The 26,156-nt window shown below is 42.4% G+C and overlaps 1 protein-coding gene across 21 annotated transcripts in view; it reads right to left on the bottom strand.

Annotated features, from left to right (window-relative positions):
* The window catches only part of unm_hu7910 (un-named hu7910), a 43,551-nt gene that overhangs the window by 9,923 nt on the left and 7,472 nt on the right, over positions 1-26,156 (bottom strand). For 2 of the 21 annotated variants that reach the window (XM_037756989.1, XM_037756984.1), the window contains 6 exons: positions 25,039-25,251; positions 21,747-21,791; positions 18,405-18,473; positions 15,035-15,082; positions 14,887-14,928; positions 10,238-13,496 (listed from right to left, as the gene is read on the bottom strand). In XM_037756989.1, coding sequence (XP_037612917.1) covers positions 11,299-13,496; positions 14,887-14,928; positions 15,035-15,082; positions 18,405-18,473; positions 21,747-21,791; positions 25,039-25,251 — 2,615 coding nt within the window. In that variant the 3' untranslated portion in view covers positions 10,238-11,298. Of the gene's footprint in view, positions 1-731; positions 819-1,690; positions 1,739-2,103; positions 2,140-2,283; positions 2,317-3,527; positions 3,558-3,637; positions 3,683-3,850; positions 3,887-5,321; positions 5,367-6,511; positions 6,620-8,074; positions 8,129-10,237; positions 13,497-14,886; positions 14,929-15,034; positions 15,083-18,404; positions 18,474-21,746; positions 21,792-25,038; positions 25,252-26,156 lie in introns of those variants that run through there. The other 19 variants (XM_037756990.1, XM_037756992.1, XM_037756995.1 and 16 more) reach the window with 19 other exon arrangements.

Raw genomic sequence — 26,156 nt, forward strand, 5'->3', positions numbered from 1 at the left:
AGAGGAAACAAGGAGAGAAGAGGAGATGACATGAGGAGAGGAAACAAGGAGAGGAGAGGATAGGAGATGAGATGGGGAGAGGAAACAAAAAGAGGAGATGGGGAGAGGAAACGAGGAGAGAAGAGGAGATCACATGAGGAGAGGAAACGAGGAGAGGAGAGGAGATGACATGGGGAGAGGAAACATAGAGAGGAGAGGAAACGAGGAGAGAAGAGGAGATGACATGAGGAGAGGGAACAAGGAGAGGACAGGAGGAGAGGAGATGAGGAGAGGAGAGTAGATTGGGAGAAGAAACGAGGAGATGAGAAGATGACATGGGGAGAGGAAAGGAAGAGAAGGAGAGGAAACAAGGAGAGAAGAGAAGATGACATGAGGAGAGGAGATGGAGAGAGGAAACGAGGAGAACATACATATAGGATCCAGGATCCATATCTAATCGGCCTCCAGGTGCCGTGATAGTAATGAATCAGGAGAATCTGCAGTAGATGTTGGTGAAGCTGTCATCTCTCTACCGGCCACCAGATGGTGACGTTTGTTCTCTTTCAGCATTTAGACAAATGTTTCATGAACATTAAATACCCAGGCCAGTGTGTGTGTGAGTGAGTGTGTGTGTGTGAGAGAGTGTGAGTGTGTGTGTGTGTGTGTGTGTGTGTGTGTGTGCGTGTGTGTGCGTGCGTGCGTGCGTGCGTGCGTGCGTGCGTGCGTGCGTGCGTGCGTGCGTGTGTGCTCACCCTCAGCCTCCGTCTCTTTTGGTGTTTCACTCTGTGGTTCTGGTTCTACTGGTGGTCCAGACTGGTTCTCTGCTTCCACAACTGGCTCTGACAGGAGATAAACAGAAACTCAGTGTTTATACATTCAGACCAGCTCCAGGACAGAAAGTCTTCTGTCTCCTGATGTGAGCTGTTGCTGCTGCTGTTTCCAGAAAATAAAGAAAATTCCTCTAAAATGACTCATTAACATCTGAATACGCTCCTCAATATGGAGGACCTGCCAAAATAAAATAAATAAATCACTGGATAAATAAAATATGCCATTAAATGTACCAAAAATAATATTTAAAATAAATGTAGGCATTAATAAATTGAAAAAAACAACTGGAATAAATTGATATTTGTTTTAATTTGCTTCTTTATTTATTTACCTTTGTATTAAAGAGGACCTTTGTGTTTTCCCCCCTTTCCTTTAATGTGTTATATCGTTATTTTGGAAAAGTTACAAAGTCCAAAGAGAGTTACTCTCCCCGACAGAAACTCCTGAACTGCCTGAAAGGCCTCACTTAAAGTCCCGCCTTTTCTTCTGTAACGTGGTGATGTCACCAAGTAACACATAAGGGATAACGTACAGCAGGCCGATCATTGTTGTGAAATAAACGCCGAAATAAACCCACAAACCAACCAAGATGGAAACAAAGATGACGACGGCCAAAAACCAAGATGGCGATGGCAGTAAACCACGATGGCAACAGCCAAAAACCAAGATGGAAACCAAGATGGCAACGGCCAAAAACCAAGATGGAAACCAAGATGGCGACGGCCAAAAACCACGATGGCAATGGCCAAAAAACCAAGATGGAAACCAAGATGGTGACGGCCAAAAAGCAAGAAGGCGTCAACCAAAAATCAAGAATCGAGTATTCAACAAAGTCGTGTAATAAATTTGCATAATACCTAAGACTCTAAAGACAATGTACCTGCTTCCTGTGTGAATTTGGAGCTTGTCAAGTATTGTCCCGATTCTGCTGCAGAACAATAGAAAAACAATGTCAAGGCTGATGATTCAGATTATCATATCATCAGAGCAGATAAAGAAAGCACATATTGATATCCGGGATAACTATAGACTGTATATAAAGACGGACGACATGACAGCTCCCCAAAAAGTGAAGACAAAACATCTGGATCGCCCCCTGGTGGCTGGCTGCAGTATAACGTCAAATACATTTTTCCCCAAAGACTCTAAGCAAGAAAGCACACGAGCGTATTTCACAAATGTCAAACTATTCATTGAACAAAATAAAAACAAAAAAATGAACTTCACTAAGCTTAACAAAACTCCATCAAACGTTTTTATTAGTTTTATATCATGACAGTGTGTCTGACTGACCTACACTCTCGTGTGGCGGTGGCTCTTCCACCAGAGCTGCAACAGGAAACACAGAAACATCATCAACACCTACATGCAGGAGTACTCTTATTAAAGGAAGAATACTACTACGACAGCCTCTACTACTACTACCGCTGATTCTGCTGCTAATAAATCACATCCCACATTGAAATGTCTCACCTCCAGTTGTGTCTATGGTTTCGGCTTGATCTTCTGAAATAAGCAGATAAAAAACAACCAGGAGGGCGTTATTATGAAAAATACAAACTTTTATTAAAAGCCAAAAACCAAGATGGCCACGGCCATGAAGCATGATGGCGACGGCCAAATATCAAGATGGTGAAGGCCAAAAATCTAAATGGAACCCAAGATGGCGACGACCAAAAGCCAAGATGGTGACGGCCAAAAACCAAGATGGAAACCAAGATGGAAACCAAGATGGTGACGGCCGAAAACCAAGATGGAAACCAAGATGGTGACGGCCAAAAACCAAGATGGCGACGACCAAAAACTAAGATGGTGACGGCTGAAAACCAAGATGGTGACGGCCGAAAACCAAGATGGTGACGGCCAAAAACCAAGATGGTGACGGCTGAAAACCAAGATGGCGACGACCAAAAACCAAGATGGTGATGGCCAAAAACCAAGATGGTGACGGCTGAAAACCAAGATGGTGACGGCCGAAAACCAAGATGGAAACCAAGATGGAAACCAAGATGTTGACGGCCAAAAACCAAGATGGAACCAAGATGGAAACCAAGATGGAAACCAAGATGGAAACCAAGATGGTGACGGCCAAAAACCAAGATGGTGACGGCCAAAAACCAAGATGGAAACCAAGATGGAAACCAAGATGGAAACCAAGACAGCGACGACCAAAAACCAAGATGGAAACCAAGATAGCGACGACCAAAAGCCAAGATGGTGGCAGCCGAAAACCAAGATGGTGACGGCCAAAAACCAAGATGGCGGCGACCAAAAAACCAAGATGGTGACGGCCAAAAACCAAGATGGTGACGGCTGAAAACCAAGATGGTGACGGCCGAAAACCAAGATGGTGACGGCCGAAAACCAAGATGGAAACCAAGATAGCGACAAAGATGGAAACCAAGATGGTGACGGCCAAAAACCAAGATGGAAACCAAGATGGCGACGACCAAAAACCAAACTTTTATTAAAAGCAGAGGACAGGGCGCCTGGGTTAGCTCAGTTGGTAGAGCGGGCGTCCATGTATTAAGGCTTGGTCCTGACCGCGGCGGCCCGGGTTCGAATCCGGCCTGTGGCCCTTTCCGCATCCACTCTCTCTCCCCCCCCTTTCACGACTCTATCCACTGTCCTGTCATAAAAATGGAAAATGCCCCCAAAAAAATAACTTTAAAAAAAAAAAAAAAAGCAGAGGGCAGGGAAGAAGAGATTTGACTCACCGTAAGGATGTCCGCTACTTCGAGGATCATCTGTAACAGACACAGACATGATGTATAAGTAATAGTTTATTACACTCTCATAATACACAGTTTAAATGTGTTTAACTGACCTGGCACAAAGTCATCTTCTACCAGTGGAGGGAGAGGGACAGCAGCTGGACGAAACACACAGTAATGCAATTAGTAATAATAATTAGTCCTGCAGCAGACAAACAGGAAGTGTGTGAGCAGACGTTTGAGACTCCAGGAAACAAACAGAGACTGAAATGTACATTCAACATGCAGACAGCTACAACAGCCACTAAACTAACAGCTGGACCAACCTTGGATTTCAGACTCCACATCATGAGATCTAGAGACTGGATCAGACACAGACAGGTAATGTTACCTTTGTGATGTCATCATGTCAGCTGATCACACAGGTTGATCACAGTGAGGGGAGGCAGCAGGTAACATGTGCATTCAGACATCACAGGCAAAGATTTCTTTAAAGACTGATGCTGTGCATAAAAGTGTCTGCTATATACACACACACACAATATGGCCGTACGTATGTGGACACCTGAACACTGTTCATGTTCATTAACGTGCTGCTTTAACAGCCTCCACTCTTCTTCTGGCGGCAACCTCCAGGTCCTTAAACCTGCATTCTCTCTAACAGCCAGCAGGGGGGCGACGACTCTGGTTGGTTTTTGGTCGCCTAAAAATGTCTTGAAATGTCTAAAACCACGATGGCGACGGCAAAAAAACAAGATGGCGATGGCAGAAAACCGCGATGGCGACGGCCAAAAACCAAGATGGCGTCGGCAGAAAACCACGATGGCGATGGCCAAAAACCAAGATGGAAACGACCAAAAACCAAGATGGCGACGGCCAAAAACCAAGATGACGACGGCCAAAAACCACAATGGCGACGGCCAAAAACCAAGATGGCGTCAGCTAAAACCACGATGGTGACGGCCAAAAAACAAGATGGCAATGGCAGAAAACCACGATGGCAACGGCCAAAAACCAAGATGGAAATCACGATGGCGCAGCCAAAAACCAAGATGGCGTCAGCTAAAACCACGATGGCGACGGCCAAAAACCAAGATGGAAACCACGATGGCGACGGCCAAAAACCAAGATGGCGATGGCAGAAAACCACGATGGCAACGACCAAAAAGCAAGATGGCGACGGCCAAAAAACCAAGATGGAAACCACGATGGTGACGACCAAAAAGCAAGATGGCGACGGCCAAAAAACCAAGATGGAAACCACGATGGCGACGGCCAAAAAACCAAGATGGAAACCACGATGGCGACGGCCAAAAACCAAGATGGCGATGGCAGAAAACCATGATGGCAACTGCCAAAAAGCAAGATGGCAACGACCAAAAAGCAAAATAGCAACGGCCAAAAAGCAAGATGGCGTCAGCTAAAACCACGATGGCGACGGCCAAATACCACGATGGTAATGAAAAAAAAAATTTAAAATACTGCAATTCAAGAACCGTAAAAATGAATTAGTAATTTACAATAAAAATCAGAGGAACTCTGTGACCAGGACCGAACCAGGAGAACGGACTCAAACCAAAAGCAGACTAAAGTATTTGGACCGGCGGTGTCCACACACTTTGGGCCATATCGTGCACCTGATAAAACAGAACAAGCTGAAGCACAAGGAGGAAAGAAGAAGCATCACAGCAGCTCAAATAGCATCTAAATATAAACACACGTTAGCTGCTGCTCTTCTGCTTCACCAGTTAGTCAGAAACATTCCTTCATCTAGCTGTCACGTTACAGACTACACACCTTCATCCTCATCGTCCTGGACAGGGGTCGGACCGCTCTCTGAAACTGACAAACAACACAGACGGTTTGAATTCAAGCAGTAGATGTACACACTGACTAATACTCTGATTAAAATATAGCATATTAAAAGCTAAAAGATATATGATTTAATTAGAATATATTTGATTTGATTTACATAATTGATTATATACAGAAACCGATAGAGGTAAAAAACTACAAATTTAAGTTTGTTCACGTGTAGAAAGGACTACATTTCCCATAATGCTTTGCACTTGGTATTTTTCTTTTATTTTCAAATATTTGTATGGATATTTTTTCCACTTTTATGCAAACATTCATACACAGAACGCACTACACGGGGGAGATACATAAAAAATATTAATATTAATAAAGAAGTAAATATAAACTATAATAAAATATATATATATACAATAAAATTAAAATAAAAAACTAAATAAATAAATAAAAACAATAATAATAATAATATATATATATATATACAATAAAATAAAAATCGAAAAACAAAATAAATAAATACATATATTTTAAAATAAATAAATAAACAAATAAAGATAAATAAATAATAATAATTTTCTTTTGAAGCAAAATATAACAGACGTGCATGCTGCAAGTCTCCATGTAATGTGACCATTATCTTTCAGTAAAAGAATCCTTGTTATATAATTCAGTTGTTCATAATTCGTTAATTTGTGAATAATACACTCCTGGACGGTAATGAGGAATATTCATTTATAGAATATTTTATCAGCATTAATTGACTTTTATTAGGGCTGAACGATTTTGAAAAATTGGAATTATTCTGACTGATATTGCAACTGCGATTTGATTTGTGATATTAGAGGGAATGATAATTTCTGCATCCTTATTCTCATTTTCATAGAAAAACATTAAAATGATTATGGTGTGATTTTTTAAGGGATCTGTACCAAACAAAGATGTTTTCTTTAGTCTGTAGAATATGATGTGTAGGTCAGGACATCTCTGCAGCGCCACAATATTTAATAAAAATGGTATTTTGACACAAATTAGTATTTAAATTAAAGGTATTTAAAATCCTGTGATTGGATAAAAAATTGATTAATTGTGCAGCCCTTACTTTATAACTTCATTTATAGAAAGTAAAAAAATAAAGTATATACATTAAAATATATACATCACCACACACACACCTGTCTCCTGGGTTGGCGTTTCGGATGACGTGGCGTCTCTTGGCTCCGCCCCCTGTGGCTCTGCAGCTTGCTGATTGGTTGTTTCAGCCAGACGCTCGCTGGTTTCTTCTGCAGACAAGATATAAGTAGGATACGTAGTTAATTGTAAACATTTCAACTTAAATTTTGCATTGTCAGATTTAATAAGCAGGCTTGTGACCTACGGCTGCACCTATTGATTATTGCAGTTATAGCAATTGATCTCGCAATTGTTTTTGTATGAATTGATTAACATTGTTTCCCAGTTAATTTCCTGAAATTGGTGAATGTGGATCTTTATAAATTATCTGAGTGATTAATTTGTGGGCACAAATGGGTTATTCTTTAATAGCAGTGACGTAGGTTAGCACAGTGAGCCAATCAATAGGGTTATGAGTAATGTGAACGCTAGCGATAGCTGAGTCAACGTTAGATGTGTTTGGAAATAACTGAAAGGGTTACTTCAGATTTTTTTGTAGTGGGGTTGTATGTACTGTATAATCCCGTATATGCTAAAACATACACAGTTTGACTAAAATTAGAATGTTGGGATTTGAATACATGATATAACCCCCCCCCACCCTTTAAAGGTCCCATATTGTAAAAAGTGAGATTTATTTTCATGTCTTTTACATTATAAAGCAGGTTTAAGTGCTTTATAAATACTGTTAAACTATCAAAACGCTCAATATACGGAGAAATACACACAGCCCGTATTCAGAAATTGTGCGTTTGAAACAAGCCGTTTGGATTTCTGTCCATTTGTGATGTCACAAATATACAATATTTAGACCATTACACGGTTTTAAATGTAAGCATTCCAAATGTGTTCCCAGTTTATTTCCTGTTTCAGTGTATGTAAATAACATCAGCTGACAGGAAGTAAACATGGACCCAAGCTGTTGCCTAGCAACGCAATTCCATTGAAATGCACTAAAACGGAGCGTTTCAGACAGAGGGTGAATACAGGTATGTTCAGGCAGACAGTATGAGGAAAATAAAGTTTTTTTTAACATTACAGCATGTAAACATGTTCTAGTAGAAACACAAAATACAAGTAAGAACCTGAAAATGAGCATAATATGGGACCTTTAAGTAAAAGTAAAAAAGTATTAATATCAAAATATACTTAATGTACCGAGTAAAAAGTACAATATTTCCCTCTGAGATGTCGTGGAGTAGAAGTGTAAAGTAGCAGAAAATGTGAATACCTGTACTCGAGTACAGTACTACGTAGTAGAGTAAATGTACTTAGTTACATTCCACCACTGCCAGCTGATTAGTGTTGATCATAACTGTGAAAGTGAAGCCGGGTGGAGCCGATATGAAGCCTCGGTGTGTCTGTGGGAAGCTGCTTTGTTGGTGTAACACAGCTTTCTGGGATCAGAGTTACGTTCAGCAGACACGCCCTCAGCTCTGCATTCACAGGTGGGAACGAGGTGAAACGGCGTCTGGCTGGTTTTCTCAGGTATCATGTCAGTGTTGTTTGTCTGGGAGAAACCCAGAGGACTGTGTGTGTGTGTGTGTGTGTGTGTGTGTCCTCACCTGTCTTCTCCTCAGGTGAATCTCCCACATGTGGTCTCTCTGCCACCTTCAGCCCTGTTCAGTGGTTAGAGGTTCAAATAATCAGACACAAGTGGTGCATGCACACTCGTCACCGCCCCCACACATCAGACTGCTTTACCAGCAGTACTTCCTTAGTTGGGGATATATAGATATATTTAATCGCAATTAATCACACATTTTTTATTTGTTCAGTATCCAGTATATGCACCTCCGACCTCTGACCTCCACATATGTGGAGGTCAGAGGTCAAGAGACCCCTTTGAAAATGGACATGATAGTTTTTCCTCGCTAAAATTGAGTGTAAGTTTGGAGCGTTATTTAACCTCCTTCACGACGAGTTAATACGACATGGTTGGTACCGATGGATTCATCGAGTTTTCTAGTTTCACATGATATCAGTACCTTCACTGTAATAATCTAATAAACAAACAATCAAAGCCTACACAGACCCTGGATGTATTAATGACGAGCCCTCGAGGCAGCTCTAGTTCTTAGTCCTCTCATGTTGGACTGAGGACGGACTACAGGGACTCACTATCACCTCTCGAGGTGTTACAAGACAGGATGGGCCGGGGCTGGCTGGTTAGCGTGCTTATATCAATAGATATCTCTGCAACACAACACACAGACGTCTTTGACATAACGTCAGCACCGTAACCTCTTCAAGGAACGTCTGTCGATAATGTTAGTTCATCTGTTGAATGCTTAAATTTAGATTTCTGGCACAAGATTTAGGCTTTGAAAGAATCCCAGAACATTTGACTCAACGTGATAATTATATATTTCTTTATGTACAGTTTACTGGAGCTTCATTTAAAACATCTTTTCAGCTTTTTAAAAGCAATGTACCCAAACTTAAACAATGCTAACGTCATTTTTTACTGAACTAAAGAGCTGACGCAGAACTTTTTGAAACCCACACTGAGTCTAAAAAGACGAGAGACATAAAAACAGTAGGAGGAGAAATCATTAAATGCAGAAGTTATTCATTCACTGATGTTGGTTTACAGCCAAGTGGAGCAGTGCCTTAAATAAAACAGTAGGTGTTCTACTTCAACTAACTCATCAAGCAAACATTTATATGTCTCATTTTCAGGAGGAGGAGGAGGAGGAGTTAGAGCAGCACGATTATATTTCTTGGGAAGGAAACAAGAGCTGACGAGACGAAAGCACCCAGAGCAACAGAGGAGGAAGCTGTGGTGGAGGGAGATAGCATTGAATAGAGGAAGGAGGAGGATGTGATGTTCATTACTCATTTTTAAACGTTAAGTTTGCATGTACAGTAGGATTGCAGGAGAAGACCAAACGTCTCTCTGCAGCTCTCAAATACACCAAGAAGAACGACAAAACATACCTCAATTTGAAAATTTTTTCAATTTTTTTTTTAGTTGTAATGTATTTAATAATGCTCAATATGAATTGATGCTCTATTTTTGAAACTGCTGTTATCAGAGAGCAGCGGCTGCAGTCAAAAGTTGTCTGTAAAGTCACTAAGGATGCACCGATACCGGATCAGATACCGGGCCAATACCGACTCAAATACCTGGATCGGGCATCAATAGGGCCGATCTATTCAATACAGTTCTATGTTTATATACCATACATACATTAGATACTGGAATTATAATTCCTGTTTATGTTTTGACCAGTTTGTTGCTGCATTAAAAACACTTGAATTGTAATTCTTGTTAATTTTGAAGATTTTTTTTCAAGTTGCTGGTGCACGAATTATTATTTTAATAATAAATAATACAGGAAATGTATATATATGTATTTATTTGTTACATTTTGTTTTACAAAGTTAGGAAAGTAATGTTTAAGTCGAGCCTTACACATAAAAGAATGATTCCAGTCACTTCCACACAGTGAGGCATTCAGCTGATTAATTAAATACTGGTATCGGATCAGTACTCGCTATCGGGACTGGCTCCGGAGCTGCAGTTTCCAGACCGAAAAATGTCCGAAACAAAGGATCTAAAAAATTTTGGACAAAAATAGCCTGAAAAATGTCGGACAAAGAAGTCCGAAGAGAAAGATCTGAAAAAAGTCTGAAAAATGTCCGAAAAAAAAGATCTGAAAAATGTAAAAAAAAAAAGTCTGAAAAAAGAGATCTGAAAAATATCGGACAAAAAAAGTCTGAAAAAAGTCGGACAAAAAAAGTCTGAAAAAAAAGATCTGAAAAAATGTCCGAAAAAAAAATCACAATAACCCACTTACTGGATGATTTATGCACTCTATAAAACTATTCAAAAAGATATATTTTTTTGCTTCTTTGTAGCAACTAAATATTCTACTTCAATCCATATTTGTTGGCATTTAGCCTTTCAAAAACGACGGTCAAAAACATATTCGCTCAGCCACTCGGCGCACCTGTATTAACGGAGCGATCGTGCAGCAATCTAATAACATTACAATTATTTAACTACAATAACAACAAATCTGTTTTTGTCTCTAACGCTATTATAGTGAATTAATTAAGTCGTTACAAAATAACAGATCATATTATGTATCTGCATTCGCTTGGCGAGTCCATCATCACTTTATTTTTGTTGATGAAAATGACGAGTTATATTCATTTAAGACATTTAACTCAATTAATACACTGAATCACTTTGTTCAAACTGAGGATTTCACTGGTACTACATGACTGACATTTAACTAACGCTCAAAACCTCAGCAACGTAATACAATTAAACTCCCAGAAAACCATCATCGAGCAAAGATCAGAGCCCGAAACCAAAGAAAAAGACAACAATCTGACTTCAAGACATGAAAATGCAAAACGCAACAAAATGAAACTGTCAAGTATAACTATATAAATTACTCTCTTAAGTGGGTTCTTAAGGGGGAACGCTTCAGCGAGTTCCTTCATCCTTTTCAACGCTGACGAGGTTTTAAATAACACCAGAACGCTTATCTGTGTCACGTAAGACGACACTTTCACCCTCATATGATATATCACACGCCACGGACTGACGGGAACCGGATGAACAGCCTCGAACAGACAATAATCACATCACTGTTTTTAAATTCATCTGTAAAACACAGTCTGCGTCACATTTGAGTTTTAGCTTTTTTGTCTTCCATCCCTCCAAAGTAAATCCTGAGTGCACAAGAATGGTAGATTTTATTAAATCATCGTTTCCAAACCTCTCCCACCTCTTCTAGCACCGTTTATGAGATAGTAACGTGGATCCACAGTGTCATTTTCTTTTACCGCCGACGGCCATCTTCTCCTCCGCCACGCTCTTCTCCCTCCGGACCGCTGACGCACTCGCTCGGCCACTTTTCTCCTCCTCCGCCGACGACGGAGCTTTGGGATGGGAAGCGTTCGGTTTCCTCTCGAGGAGCTCTTGTTTCTTCGCCGGCCTCTCCACCTCCGTCTTGTCCCGGGCAGCTTTCTCTCTGGCGAGCCTCTGCCTCTCCATCAGCTCCTTCTCCATCCTTTCCTTCTCTCGTCTCACCTGTTCCATTCTGTCCTTCTCCTGGGCGATTCGCTCTCTTTCCTTTGCCGTTAGCTCCCTCTCCATCTTCATCTTATCTTCTCTTGTAACCCTTTCCTTCTCCAATCTTTCTTTCTCTGATCTCTCCTTCTCCTGAGCAATTCTCGCCCTTTCCCTGGCGATGCGTTCCCTCTCCATCCTTTCCTTCTCTTTGGTTACTCTCTCTTTTTCCCTGGCGATTCTCTCTCTTTCCTGAGCGACTCGTTCTCTCTCCAGCCTCCCTTTTTCGGCTCTTTCTTTGGCCATTCGTTCGTTCTCTTGCCTCTCCTTTTCAGCCCTCTCTCGCCCCATCGTCTCCCTCTCCCTTGCAATTCTCTCTCTTTCTTTGGCGACGCGTTCCCTCTCCAGCCTCTCTTTGGCGACGCGTTCCCTCTCCAGCCTCTCTTTGGCAACGCGTTCCCTCTCCAGCCTCTCTTTTTCGGCTATCTCTTTGGCGACGCGTTCCCTCTCCAGCCTCTCTTTGGCGACGCGTTCCCTCTCCAGCCTCTCTTTGGCGACGCGTTCCCTCTCCAGCCTCTCTTTGGCAATGCGTTCCCTCTCCAGCCTCTCTTTGGCGATGCGTTCCCTCTCCAGCCTCTCTTTGGCGATGCGTTCCCTCTCCAGCCTCTCTTTGGCGATGCGTTCCCTCTCCAGCCTCTCTTTGGCGACGCGTTCCCTCTCCAGCCTCTCTTTTTCGGCTATCTCTTTGGCAATGCGTTCCCTCTCCAGCCTCTCTTTGGCAACGCGTTCCCTCTCCAGCCTCTCTTTTTCGGCTATCTCTTTGGCAATGCGTTCCCTCTCCAGTCTGTCTTTGGCGATGCGTTCCCTCTCCAGCCTCTCTTTTTCCGCTCTTTCTTCGGCAATACGTTCCTTCTCCAGCCTCTCTTTTTCTGCTCTCTCGTCGGCGATGCGTTCCCTCTCCAGCCTCTCTTTTTCCGCTCCCTCTTTGGCGATGCGTTCCCTCTCCAGCCTCTCTTTTTCCGCTCTCTCTTTGGCGACGCTTTCCCTCTCCAGCCTCTCTTTTTCCGCTCTCTCTTTGGCGACGCTTTCCCTCTCTAGCCTCTCTTTTTCCGCTCTCTCTTTGGCGACGCTTTCCCTCTCTAGCCTCTCTTTTTCCGCTCTCTCTTTGGCGACGCTTTCCCTCTCTAGCCTCTCTTTTTCCGCTCTCTCTTTGGCGACGCTTTCCCTCTCCAGCCTCTCTTTTTCCGCTCTCTCTTTGGCGATGCGTTCCCTCTCCAGCCTCTCTTTTTCCGCTCTCTCTTTGGCGATACGTTCCTTCTCCAGCATCTCTTTTTCCGCTCTCTCTTTGGCGACGCTTTCCCTCTCTAGCCTCTCTTTATCCGCTCTCTCTTTGGCGATGCGTTCCTTCTCTAGCCTCTCTTTTTCTGCTCTCTCTTTGGTGACGCGTTCCCTCTCCAGCCTCTCTTTTTCGGCGTCCTCGTTGGCGATCCTCTCTTTCTCAAGTCTCTCCCTCTCTAACTGTTCCTTCTCCTTCTCCATCTCTCTGGCTATTCTTTCTCTTTCGTTTGCGATGCGCTCCCTCTCTATCCTCTCCTTCTCCGTCCTCTCTCGCTCTAGTCGTTCCCTCTCTTCTTTGGCCAATCTCTCCATCTCTAACCTCTCCTTTTCTGCCCTCTCTCGAGCCAACCTCTCTTTCTCTGCTCTTTCCTTTGCTTCCTTCTCCTCCTCCACCTTCTCTGCCTCCCTCCTCCTCTCCTCCCTCAGCTGCTCCCATGCGGCCTCCAGCGTCTTCATCTTCAGCGCCCAGGCCCTCTCCTTCTCCTCCTCTTCTTCGGCGAGGAAGGCCCTGATCTCGGCCAGGGCGATGCGAGCGATCCTCTTGGCCTCCATCTTCTCGTGGATCATCCTCAGCTCTTCCCTCAGAGCGGAGCGCAGCCGGGCGCCTCTGACGGGGCGGTCTGAGGTTTTTGGATTTAAGGTGGCACTTTAACCGCGGCGTGAACATCGTTAGCAAACACCAATCAAACACGCCGTTCATCGACTCGTTAACGTGATCACACCAAGCCACCAGGGAAGGGTTAGAAAAGGATGTGACATCACTAGCGGGGGGCATGACATCACCACACAGTACATGCTGGTACTAGCTAATAAACTAATAATTAGATATAATATATATTATATATATTTAATTATTGTGTCTATTAGTGATGTTTTCAAATGACTTATTTCCTATGACCACCTGCGACCTAAAAATATACATCATTTGTAGGGCCGTCAATCGATTAAAATATTTAATCGTGATTAATCGCATATTAAATGTACATTTTTTATCCGTTAAAAATGTACCTTAAAGGGAGATTTGTTAAGTATTTAATCCTCTTATCGACATGGGAGTGGACAAATATGCTGCTTAATGCAGATGTATGTATACATTTATTATTTTAAATCAATTAACAACACAAAACAATGACAAATATTATCCAGAAACCCTCACAGGTACTGCATTTAGCATCAAAAATATGCTCAAATCATAACATGTATCGCAAATGCAAAAAAGCAATTTCCCTCGGCTCAGGACTAATAAAGATTTATCTTATTTTATATATCAATAAATATATAAATATAAATATAAATATATATATATAAATATAAATATAAATATAAGTATAAATATATTTATATTTATATATAAATATAGATATATATAAATATAAATATATACATATATATATATAAATATAAATACATATGTATAAATATAAATATATAAATATGTCTATATATATAAATATATATATACATAAATATATAAATAAATATATATTTATATATATATAAATATATAAATATATATTTATATATAAATATAAATATATTTATATATATATATATATATTGTGATATAATACATCTTCAGGAAAATCAAACTGTTGTATGGATAAAATAAGCAGAGAGAAATCAACATTTTTGACTAATTCAGCAAAAATAAACGCCTGAGAAATCACATGTACTTCATTAAATGCACGAATCATAATAAAATCCTGCAACATTGACCACAACGATCTAATACATACAGAGATACTAAAGTGATAGATACCACGGCGTTTATATTGTTTCATGGAATATATCCTATCGCCCCCTCTCTATTAGTTCATAGAGTTAAAGTTAATATTCGTGCGTCTGCAAGGCAACAACAAAAGGATTTAATCCAATAAAAGCAACACACAGCGTATCTGTTTGGTCAATCAGCTGTTAAACCAAAGCCGTGCTTTAAAACATCAAGTCAGACCAAAAGAGAAGTCTGTTATTAGTCTTTCTTTCAGACGTGCCGGCGGTAAGCTGTCGTACCTCTGGTTGTGTTCTCTCTAGCAGCAGTCTGCCCTGCTTCACCTACATATCAAATATAACATTATCCGCTGTCAACAGTCAATACATACGCATCAACAGATGGATATGACGAGAGATCAAGTCACACACACACCACAGAAGGATCTACCTTTTGGGAGTTTAATGTCTTGATCAGTGTCCTCTAACGTGTCGTCTTCTAGGAGGACAAACACACATCAAACTGTTTGATACTGGAGCCAAAAACAAAACTGTCATATCATCACACCAGGCGAAGCTGCTGCCACAACTACGGTTGCAAAACCTTGACCTCTGACCTCCAGATCAGTGAATGTAAATGGGTTCTATGGGTACCCACGAGTCTCCCCTTTACAGACATGCCCACTTTATGATAATCACATGCAGTTTGGGGCAAGTCATAGTCAAGTCAGCACACTGACACACTGACAGCTGTTGTTGCCTGTTGGGCTGCAGTTTGCCATGTTGATAAAAGATAAATCTTTATTAGTCCCGAGCCGAGGGAAATTGCTTTTTTGCATTTGCGATACATGTTATGATTTGAGCATATTGTTTTATGCTAAATGCAGTACCTGTGAGGGTTTCTGGATCAATATCTGTTATTGATTTGTGTTGTTCATTGATTTACAATAATAAATATATACATATATTTGCATAAAGCAGCATATTTGTCCACTCCCATGTTGATAAGAGGATTACATACTTGACTAATCTCCCTTTAAGGTACATTTAGAACAGATATAAACTGTGTGATTAAATATTTGAATCGGCTCTAGGTTAAATGTAATCTGGTAAAATGTAGTTTTTGGTGAGAAACTTGTTGTTTTGAAGGAGATTTTTTCACAGCAATATAAACTAGATCATAGAGAGATAATTATGACCTGTTTGACTTCATAACAAAAACCAGGATGCAAACAGTGATGAAGGAGTGGATGTTGAAGTACATGAGATTTATTGTTTTGTTGTTTTACCGTGGCGTATCGAGAAGCGTGGTATTTCACCGGTTCTGGTATGGACTACTGAATTCCTGATATGGTGACACACATCACTAAGAATAAAAACAAAGTGAACAACAACAAGAAAAAACATCGGCTGTCGGACAGATTGTCATTTTAAACATCGGTAACTTGGTAATTTGGATCTTTAGTGTAGAATATACACTTCATTTACAGTATTTTTTAACATGAAAGTATTTTATTATCTTAATCTTGGGCAACAAATACACAAATACCAAAATATTGTACTGCATTATTAAATAAAAAGTTTTTTTTCGGATAGTTTAAGTTCTGTTTTAAAAGGCTGTGCCGCCAGTCTGCCCAGTTTGGCCCTGCACAGGAAACCAGCCTGTCCTCCATCCCACTCCCATCCTCCTCCAGCTGGACCGGGCTACATCCCAGTCTGGTCCTCACTGGTCGGTACTGGGACCAGGGAGCCGCTACCGGCTGTTTCCTGTCCTCCTACTGGTTCTGGAGGTCCAGTATGACCCCTTTGACCTCCCCGTCCTCAGAGGAAGTCGTGCCACCCTCCTCCTCCTCCTCCTCCTCCTCCTCCTCGTGCATCCCAGCTGCCGCCTCCTTCTCCTTCCCCTCCTCCTCCTCTCCCTCGCCCCGCTCTACGGGCGAGGACACTACGTCATAAAGGAAGGTGAAGAAGCCATAGATCCAATCAGAGCCCTCCTCAGCTAAAATATTAAGAACCTCCTCAAGCGACTCGGCGTTCGCACTACCGCCGCCGTCTTTGGTCAAGCCTGACGAGAGAGAGAGAGAAGGAGGGAAACGCAGACAGGATGGGAGCAGAAATAAACGGGGGGGGAGGTAGAAACAAGGATGAGGCACAAAGTGGGGGAGGCCGAGAGGTGGAATATAAAAGGAGGAGAAGGAGAGAGGAAAGGGTTCGAGATGGGAGGAAGGAGGGAGGCGGTGCAAAGGAATGGAGAGCGACCGAAACAAAAACAGGGGGAAAATAAATCAGGATGATGAAGCGGGAAAGAGAAAGATAGTGAGTTAAAGAAGTCGCATATGAACCACAGACAACAAATAAGCCTTCACTTCCTGTCTCAGTCTCGTCAGGCTTCCTGTCTGCTTTAAGGTCCCGACACACCAAGCCGAAGGTCGGTGAGCGTCCGTTGGCCGAGTGTCTGCGGTGTGTCCCGCGCCGTCGGCTTGAGTTGGAGGTTTTTCAGCCGATTCAGCGTGTTGAATGTATATGTATATATTTATTATTGTAAATCAATTAACAACACAAATCAATAACAGATATTGATCCAGAAACCCTCACAGGTACTGCATTTAGCATAAAACAATATGCTCACATCATAACATGGCAAACTGCAGCCCAACAGGCAACAACAGCTGTCAGTGTGTCAGTGTGCTGACTTGACTATGACTTGCCCTAAACTGCATGTGATTATCATAAAGTGGGCATGTCTGTAAAGGGGAGACTCGTGGGTACCCATAGAACCCATTTACATTCACTGATCTGGAGGTCAGAGGTCAAGGGACCCCTTTGGAAAAGGCCATGACAGTTTTTTCTCGCCAAAATGTAGCGTTTCTTTGGAGCGTTATTTAACCTCCTTCATGACCAGCTAGTCTGACATGGTTGGTACCGATGGATTCATCAGGTTTTATAGTTTCATATGATACCAGGATCTTCACTCTGGCTTTAAAACTGAGCCGCTACAACCTCCAAGAGAGATGAGAGCGACCGCCGGCTCCACCGCACGTTACCGCGATACGATAACGTTTCCTGTCCGTGACAGAGTTAGCATGCAGCTTTAGCTCTGCTCTGTATAGCTCTGCTTTTCCTGTCAATGTGTGAAACCCAAAGTGTTTCCATCCTTTACTGGATGTGTAGTGTTTACCACGCTGGATTTAACATGTGAGGGTGCAGGTCGTATCCACGACGACCCTCCGACGTTTGTTTTGGTTGACGGATACGGAACGGATATGACGTCACGTCACTCAGACTACCACAATAAAAGCGGTAACTTCCTTCTACCTCCACATAGACTCACATGAAGAAAATATATCCATTCTGGTGTTAAAACATCTATTTCAAAACCATAAAAAAAAATAAAATGGCGATACCTCTATGAATGAATGTTTTAATGCCTTAACAGTTCGTACAGGCTGCCTTTACACCTACTATGAGCTCCTATATCGCTCTGACATCTCTCTCATTAACACATGTATATAGGTCTTGTTTGTGCATGTGTGTGTGTGTCCTGTATATAACAGAGTGAAACATTTTATTTCCCCTGGGGGATTAATAAAGTGCCTTTCTTCTTTCTTCTTCTTCTATAAGATCAGACGGTTCCCACTCTTACGGTGAACGTCAAAACAGCCGATCACTCCCTGCTTTAGTACGGTTCACATCACACAGTGTTTAGACGGGGTTACTGTTTGAAACTGAGGCACTGGGACACAGCTGTAAACCACATCAGTCAGGCAATCACACAGAGAAAACAACGACACCACAACAAAGACAAATGAAAGTGGACTTGCCGAGCAGAACTTTAGCATCTTCCACGTCAAAGTCTCCGTCGCCGTCGGTGTCGTAGGCCGTCAGTTTCCCTGAGGGAGGAAGAGGAGGAAGACGAGGGCTGAGTTACACACACATATATAACTTTAACGCTAACAACTTTTTTGACCTGACGTAGGTTTCTGCATGATGCTACATGTACAGTTTATATATATCAATACATCCTTATAGTCAGTGTTTTAATACAGTAACGTAGTTGGCGGTCGGCCTACTCCGCTGGCATGGAAGCTAAGCAACGTACTTCTGTGGACGCCACGTTAGTTCAGATCAGAAAGTCACACGGTAACACAAACTAACTAACCGACTGATGCAGCGGTAGACGAGCAACTCCCCTGTTCCTGAGAGGTAAAATCACTGTTTTTATGAATGGAGTCTGGTGGCTTTGAAGAGAGCGATATAACATCTTCAGTTCCCCGTCAGACGGCCCTTTACCTCGCCGTCAGACAGCCCTTTACCTCGCCGTCAGACAGCCCTTCACCTCGCCGTCAGACAGTCCTTTACCTCGCCGTCAGACAGCCCTTCACCTCGCCGTCAGACAGTCCTTTACCTCGCCGTCAGACAGCCCTTCACCTCGCCGTCAGACAGTCCTTTACCTCGCCGTCAGACAGCCCTTCACCTCGCCGTCAGACAGTCCTTTACCTCGCCGTCAGACAGCCCTTCACCTCGCCGTCAGACAGCCCTTTACCTCGCCGTCAGACAGCCCTTCACCTCGCCGTCAGACAGTCCTTCACCTCGCCGTCAGACAGCCCTTCACCTCGCCGTCAGACAGTCCTTTACCTCGCCGTCAGACAGCCCTTCACCTCGCCGTCAGACAGTCCTTCACCTCGCCGTCAGACAGTCCTTCACCTCGCCGTCAGACAGCCCTCTCTGACGGGGAACTGAAGCCATTATATCACTCTCTTCAAAGCCACCAGACTCCATTCATAAAAACAGTAACTTTAGTAAACATACAACCTCACTTCTTTCAGTTATTTCCAAACTGAGCACAGGTGACGTTGACTCACCTACTGCTAGCGTTCAGATTACTCATAACCTTATTGATTAGCTCACTGTGCTAACCTACGTCGCCGCTTCCTGCTAACGGCTGAGTGAGGAAAAAAACAGAACGCAGATATTTTATTTCAGGAGAGCAACAATGACGTTGTTCAACAATCCAAAACGTAGAGCACACGTATTTTATTGTTCCATCATGTCAACTCAATGTGGTTTTGTACATTTATATACATTTGTATTAAATTTTTCTGCAAGAATATGAGACACTATAAAGGTTATTCCTGACCTACACAGCACCCATACTCAAAATATACTGTATGTATTCATGCAACTGTAATTCAAATAGAAGGAATAGACTCGTCTAAATCAACCTGTAGAAACCGGAGTTCTGGCGGGGCCTAAAACTGACCCCTGAACCAGGCTTTCACCCAAAATCTTTAAAACCTGAAGCTGTACTTTGTTTCACCCATTACTGTTTGCTGATGCAGCCTTCACGCAGCTACACAAACTATTAATAAGAACATAGAACACAGCGTATTAATAGCAGCACGCAATGGTATAAGAAGTGCATGAAGTGTTCACTTAGAGGAAGGATGTGGTGGTGGAGGATGGTGGTGATGTCTGTTAACAGAAACACTTCACACGTCGTGTGTCTTCGTCTCTAATCTGACTCAGCAAACTACGAAATCTCCACAAAATCTAGTTTCAGAATCTGCAGCTACGTTTAATCAGGGGATCTTTAGGGGGAGATAGCAGGTCAGCAGTAGATGTCACATAGAAGTGGTGCCATGCTAACACTTTCTGTTGTGTAAACTGCTCAGAAACCCCCTTATTGTCAATCTAGCTAGGAAAGTCATCCATCCTCTGAATGCTCTAGGTCTCTAGTTTGATCCATCCATCCTCTGAATGCTCTAGGTCTCTAGTTTGATCCATCCATCCTCTGAATGCTCTAGGTCTCTAGTCTGATCCATCCATCCTCTGAATGCTCTAGGTCTCTAGTTTGATCCATCCATCCTCTGAATGCTCTAGGTCTCTAGTCTGATCCATCCATCCTCTGAATGCTCTAGGTCTCTAGTTTGATCCATCCATCCTCTGAATGCTCTAGGTCTCTAGTTTGATCCATCCATCCTCTGAATGCTCTAGGTCTCTAGTTTGATCCATCCATCCTCTGAATGCTCTAGGTCTCTAGTTTGATCCAGCCATCCTCTGAATGCTCTAGGTCTCTAGTTTGATCCATCCATCCTCTGAATGCTCTAGGTCTCTAGTCTGATCCATCCATCCTCTGAATGCTCTAGGTCTCTAGTTTGATCCATCCATCCTCTGAATGCTCTAGGTCTCTAGTCTCATCCATCCATCCTCTGAATGCTCTAGGTCTCTAGTCTCATCCATCCATCCTCTGAATGCTCTAGGTCTCTAGTCTGATCCATCCATCCTCTGAATACTCTAGGTCTCTAGTCTGATCCATCCATCCTCTGAATGCTCTAGGTCTCTAGTTTGATCCATCCATCCTCTGAATGCTCTAGGTCTCTAGTTTGATCCATCCATCCTCTGAATGCTCTAGGTCTCTAGTCTGATCCATCCATCCTCTGAATGCTCTAGGTCTCTAGTTTGATCCATCCATCCTCTGAATGCTCTAGGTCTCTAGTCTGATCCATCCATCCTCTGAATGCTCTAGGTCTGTAGTTTGATTCATCCATCCTCTGAATGCTCTAGGTCTCTAGTTTGATCCATCCATCCTCTGAATGCTCTAGGTCTCTAGTTTGTGGCTGTAAAGTTTCATGAGGCTGTGATTATCCTAGAGGTCACCACAGGTCATTTTATACAGTGAGGTCACGTTGGTCAAGGTCACACATGAACACAGTTGGGCTCATTGGATCCACCAGAGTCTCAGCTTTACAGTGAGATCCAATTAATATAATTCAAGACTGTTTATGGACCCCAGTATGCAGGAATATTCAGATACACCATTTTAGAATAGGAGACAATAACACATTTGTACTGCATTCAAAAAACTGCATGCAAGTGGGCATGTCTGTAAAGAGGAGACTCGTGGGTACCCATAGAACCCATTTACATTCACATATCTGGAGGTCAGATGTCAAGGGACCCCTTTGAAAATGGACATGCCACCGATGGATTCATCAGGTTTTCTAGTTTCATATGATACCAGTATCTTCACTCAGCGTTTTAAGGGGTTAACTTTGTCTCCCCCCCATCTTATCCTCGTTATATTCTTTGGAGTGCGCTGACACCATTGGACACAGTGTAATGTGTGCAGCTGTAAACATGCAGTTTGAATCTCGTGACCGTACCTTGTAAAACTTGAGAAAAGTTCATACGAAACTCCTTAGCTCTGGCTGCATGCAGAGATAACACACAGGAGAGAGGAAAGAGGAAGGCAGATTACAGAGAGGACTGAGTTAGTACAGACAGAAGACAGAATTACAGCGGAGACACAGGGCTGCATGATGTGTCAACAATTACATTTAGACTGCAGCTGCGACCAAAATGAAAAGGCTTTACTGTGAAGGATCTGCAGGTCATTCAACATGCTTCCTGGAACGTTCGCTGCCCAAAATCAACTGTCAATTTTGAGCCATTTCAGCAACAATTCTATTTGATTTTTAATCATTGTTTATGATTTAGATTTAGATTTTCAGGGTCTGACGTCGGTAGAATCAAGAGACAACGGGCCTCATGCATGAAACTTGTCTGTATACGAGCAAATTAGAAACTTTTGCCTGTTTCATCAGCGTACTCGTAGTACTTGTACATTGATTCTCACAGACTCTTTTCTTGCGGTCAAAATCAACAAATAAAACACAACTGACGTCCGGAAAAAAATATCAGATATTAAATGTTACACAAGAGTGTTCTTTAAAAATGTCATCATGTTTCACAACAGTTTGTTCTTGTCTTTTATTAATTATTATTAATTATTATTATATTAGATGACTGCATGTCTAAGGGAACAGGTGAATAACGTGCTTTTTAAGGTTTCATTTCACTTCTGGTAGATCCTGACCGCTGCAGACCGGGAACATCCAACAAGAGCTGCAGTTCTGGAGATGCTCTGACCCGGTCGTCTAGCCAGCACTATCTGGCCCTTGTCAAAGTCGCTCACATCCTAATGGTACGTGTCCACAGGGGCGTTTTTTATCGCGAGGGGACGCGACGCTTCCCAGCATTGGACGCTTGGTGGGCTGTCCCTAGAAACAAGGCACTCGGCTCCTGATTGGACGAACGCTTTCCCGCCGTTGGCTGCTGCTCCCAGCTTTCAAACCGGAACCAGTATGGAGGCTCGTTTGGAAACTTTCTTCTCTTATTTCACGTAAATAGTTCACTGAAATGTGTTTCTGAAAACATTTGAGGTGAGAAATAATCCATGCAGTTGATGAATCTGTCTTTAATTTAGATCAACAACGTTTATTTTAGATCCTCGGGAGCTTCGAGAGGCGGCGAGTCGCGTCGGACGCCCGTGATTTACATAAAGTAGACGAGCCCTCAACTTTATGCAAATGAGGAGCGGGCGTCGTGACGCCTAGTCTCTCAAATCGCGACGCCACGCTACCAGAATGCATTGCGCGGCTGCTTACATAGACAATGAATGGGGAGCGTGGAAAGCACGGAGCCTGTGGACACGTACCGTTACGCTGGCCCATTTTTTCTGCTTCCGGCACAAAGTTCAAAATGTTCACTTGCTGTCTAACATATCCCCCCCACTGCCAGGTGCCATGGTAACCAGATAATCCATGTTATTCCCTTCACCTCTCAGTGGTCTGAATGTTCTGGCTGATCGGTGTATCTGTGTGTGGTGTTATATATTATATAGCAGAGAGAGGAAGCATCACAGTTAACACATTGAGCTCCATATAAACTAGCGATAACACGGCTGACAGACACGCTGCTCTTTTATCTCACGTTCGCTCATTAAGGGAAGTCAGCTGAAGCTCAGTAACTCATGAAGCAGCTCGTCAGTCACACGGGAGACGGAGGTTTGAGATAAGAGAAACATGTCACCTGACACGCACAGCAGAGTGTGTTTCTGTCTGAGAGGAAGAGCTTGTGAAAGCCCTGCATGACTGTCATAACCACATAAAGACAGAGTCTGGTTCCTGAGTGAAAACCAACATTTCTCAAACGTATAGTGCAATGTCTGAGTGTGTGTGAGAACCAGAAACTAGGCCAGCAGATGTGACACATTATTTGTTTTGCTGCGGCTGTCAACATTCTGTCAACATGAAACCTTCTCATGCTGGTTTATCAGACTTCAGGCCTTTATTTTACTTTATTTCTCACATTTATATTCATTAAACAACTATTGTATTAAACTGTGAAGCCCTTTAAGACTCATAATTACCAGATTAACAGATATTGTCCTGTAAATTGTGACGTAAATATTAGTGGTGGGAAAAAAAATAGATTGACCTTTGTGGAGGTAGAATGAAGTTAACCCTTTTATTGTTGTAGTCTGAGTAGCGTGACGTCATATCCGTTCCGTATCCGTCAACCAAAACAAACCGCAGCGAGCCGAAACGAGGAAGTCTGAAGTCTAAAGCGTTGGAGGGTCGTCGTGGATACGACCTGCACCCCCCCATGTTAAATCCAGCGTGGTAAACACTACACATCCAGTAAAGGATGGAAACACTTTGGATTTCACACATTGACAGGAAAAGCAGAGCTAGACAGAGCAGAGCTAGAGCTGCATGCTAACTCTGTCACGGTCGGGCCGGCCGTCGCTCTCGTCTCCGTGGTCAAATGGGCCGACGCTACGACTGTAGAGCACCCAGATACTGACATTTGTGTTCTCTGCATTGAAACGGCCCCGATGGAGCTGACCATGGATGGATAAAGAGAACGGAGCTGACGGGAGAGCTAGAGACCACCTTGGAGAAGTTAGAGGAAGTAGTAACTACGTCTGGTTTTCAAAATAAGATGTTAACAAAGGGAACTGTATATACAAAATACATCTATGGAAATAAGATTGATGGATTATATTCACCAGAAGTATAAAACATTACATGTCCCTTATAAATTAAAAAGAAAATACCACTAATCTGTGAGTGAAATGTCTTTATTCTTTGATTTTTGGGTTGCTGGATAATAAATACTTCCTGACAATGACTGATATATTTGACTTCAGGACATCTCTGACTACATACATGCTGAAAATCAAACATTTTTACTGCATCAATTTAGATATTTTCCAAAGTAAAAGTCCCTAGAAGTGTGTGATTCAAACTTTTCCCCCATGGTCTAGTGGTAAAGAAGTTAACAAAGATCACAATAAATCACAATATCGAAGCATAATACTTAAAAATTGCGATACATATTGAAGCGGCACCTATGTATCGTGATAGTATTGAATTGGGAAATAGGTGTATCGTCCCAGCCCAACGAAATAATTAAAAAATCAATTTCATACATAGTACTAATATTGAGCGTCATCTTTTCTTATAAAATGTCTGGTGTATTCGGTAACACCGGTGTTGTCATAACTTTATTAACCTGTGGGAAAATGTCCTCACCGTCACATCCCCAGGTCGTCGTAAACATCTTTCCTGCACCTTGAAATGACACGATTACCGAACTCATCTTACTCACCGATGACGCTGTCGTAGTCCACGATGTCGAAGTAGACCACAGCCACGGAGCTCCAGACTCCCAGCAGAGCCAGGACCACAAACCAGGTGAACATGGAGTACTTAGAACCTCCTCCTCCTCCTGCTGCTGCCTCTCCTCCTCCTCCTCCTCCTCCTCCTCCTCCTCTCTCCGTCCTCTTTCCATTCTTGCTTTCCACCGGCGTCGTCTTCCCCTCTGAGGACATGAAAATGTTTTGTTTTAAAGTGTGTTTGTAGTCAGTTTAACTTTCTATCTGTGAGCGCTAACGTAGGTAACGCAGCATGAAGTACAAGTACTGTAGTCATGGATATAAAACAGCAGATGTGACGTGTTCACGTGTTATGGAACCATCGTACCTGGGTCCAGTTTCTAACTTGCTGTAACTGGACTCTATGGTGAGATGTTGTCCTTATAGTCCTTATATCTTTCTACCAATACTGTTTTTAAATCAAAGTAATGAGTAAGACAACGGTGTGTGTCTAAAATGAACCAAAGAAAACAAAGATTTTGGTAGAATTTTGATTATTAGAGATCCAAAAGAACAAATCATACTTTCAATCATGAAGATAATCTCATAATTGTGCATTTAATATTGCAGACAATTATTTAATTTTTTCAATTTTGCCTGAACTTATAATATGTGAGATATGTCTTTGGTATTCTGAATGCATAATATGTAAGGGATAATGTACAGCGAACCAGCATCGCCCTGAAGGGGATCTTTCACAACAATGACCCGCTAGCTGTACATTATCCTGCTTATTACACGGCTACGTACTGAAGGAATCAATATTTTGACACAAAAACGGTCCTCTAGAGTCCGACATCAGAGCTGCGCCCATAGCAACGGTCTGCTATACATAGCAACGGTCTGTTATACATAGCAATGGTCCGTTATACATAGCAACAGTCCGTTATACATAGCAACGGTCTGCTATACATAGCAACAGTCTGTTATACATAGCAACAGTCTGTTATACAAAGCAACAGTCTGTTATACAAAGCAACAGTCTGTTATACAAAGCAACAGTCTGTTAAACATAGCAACGGTCCGCTATAAAGAAATTACAGGCCGCAGAACGCCGTGATTGACCAATCAG

This window comes from Sebastes umbrosus, chromosome 21 (genome assembly GCF_015220745.1).
Source record: "Sebastes umbrosus isolate fSebUmb1 chromosome 21, fSebUmb1.pri, whole genome shotgun sequence".
NCBI lineage: Eukaryota > Metazoa > Chordata > Actinopteri > Perciformes > Sebastidae > Sebastes > Sebastes umbrosus.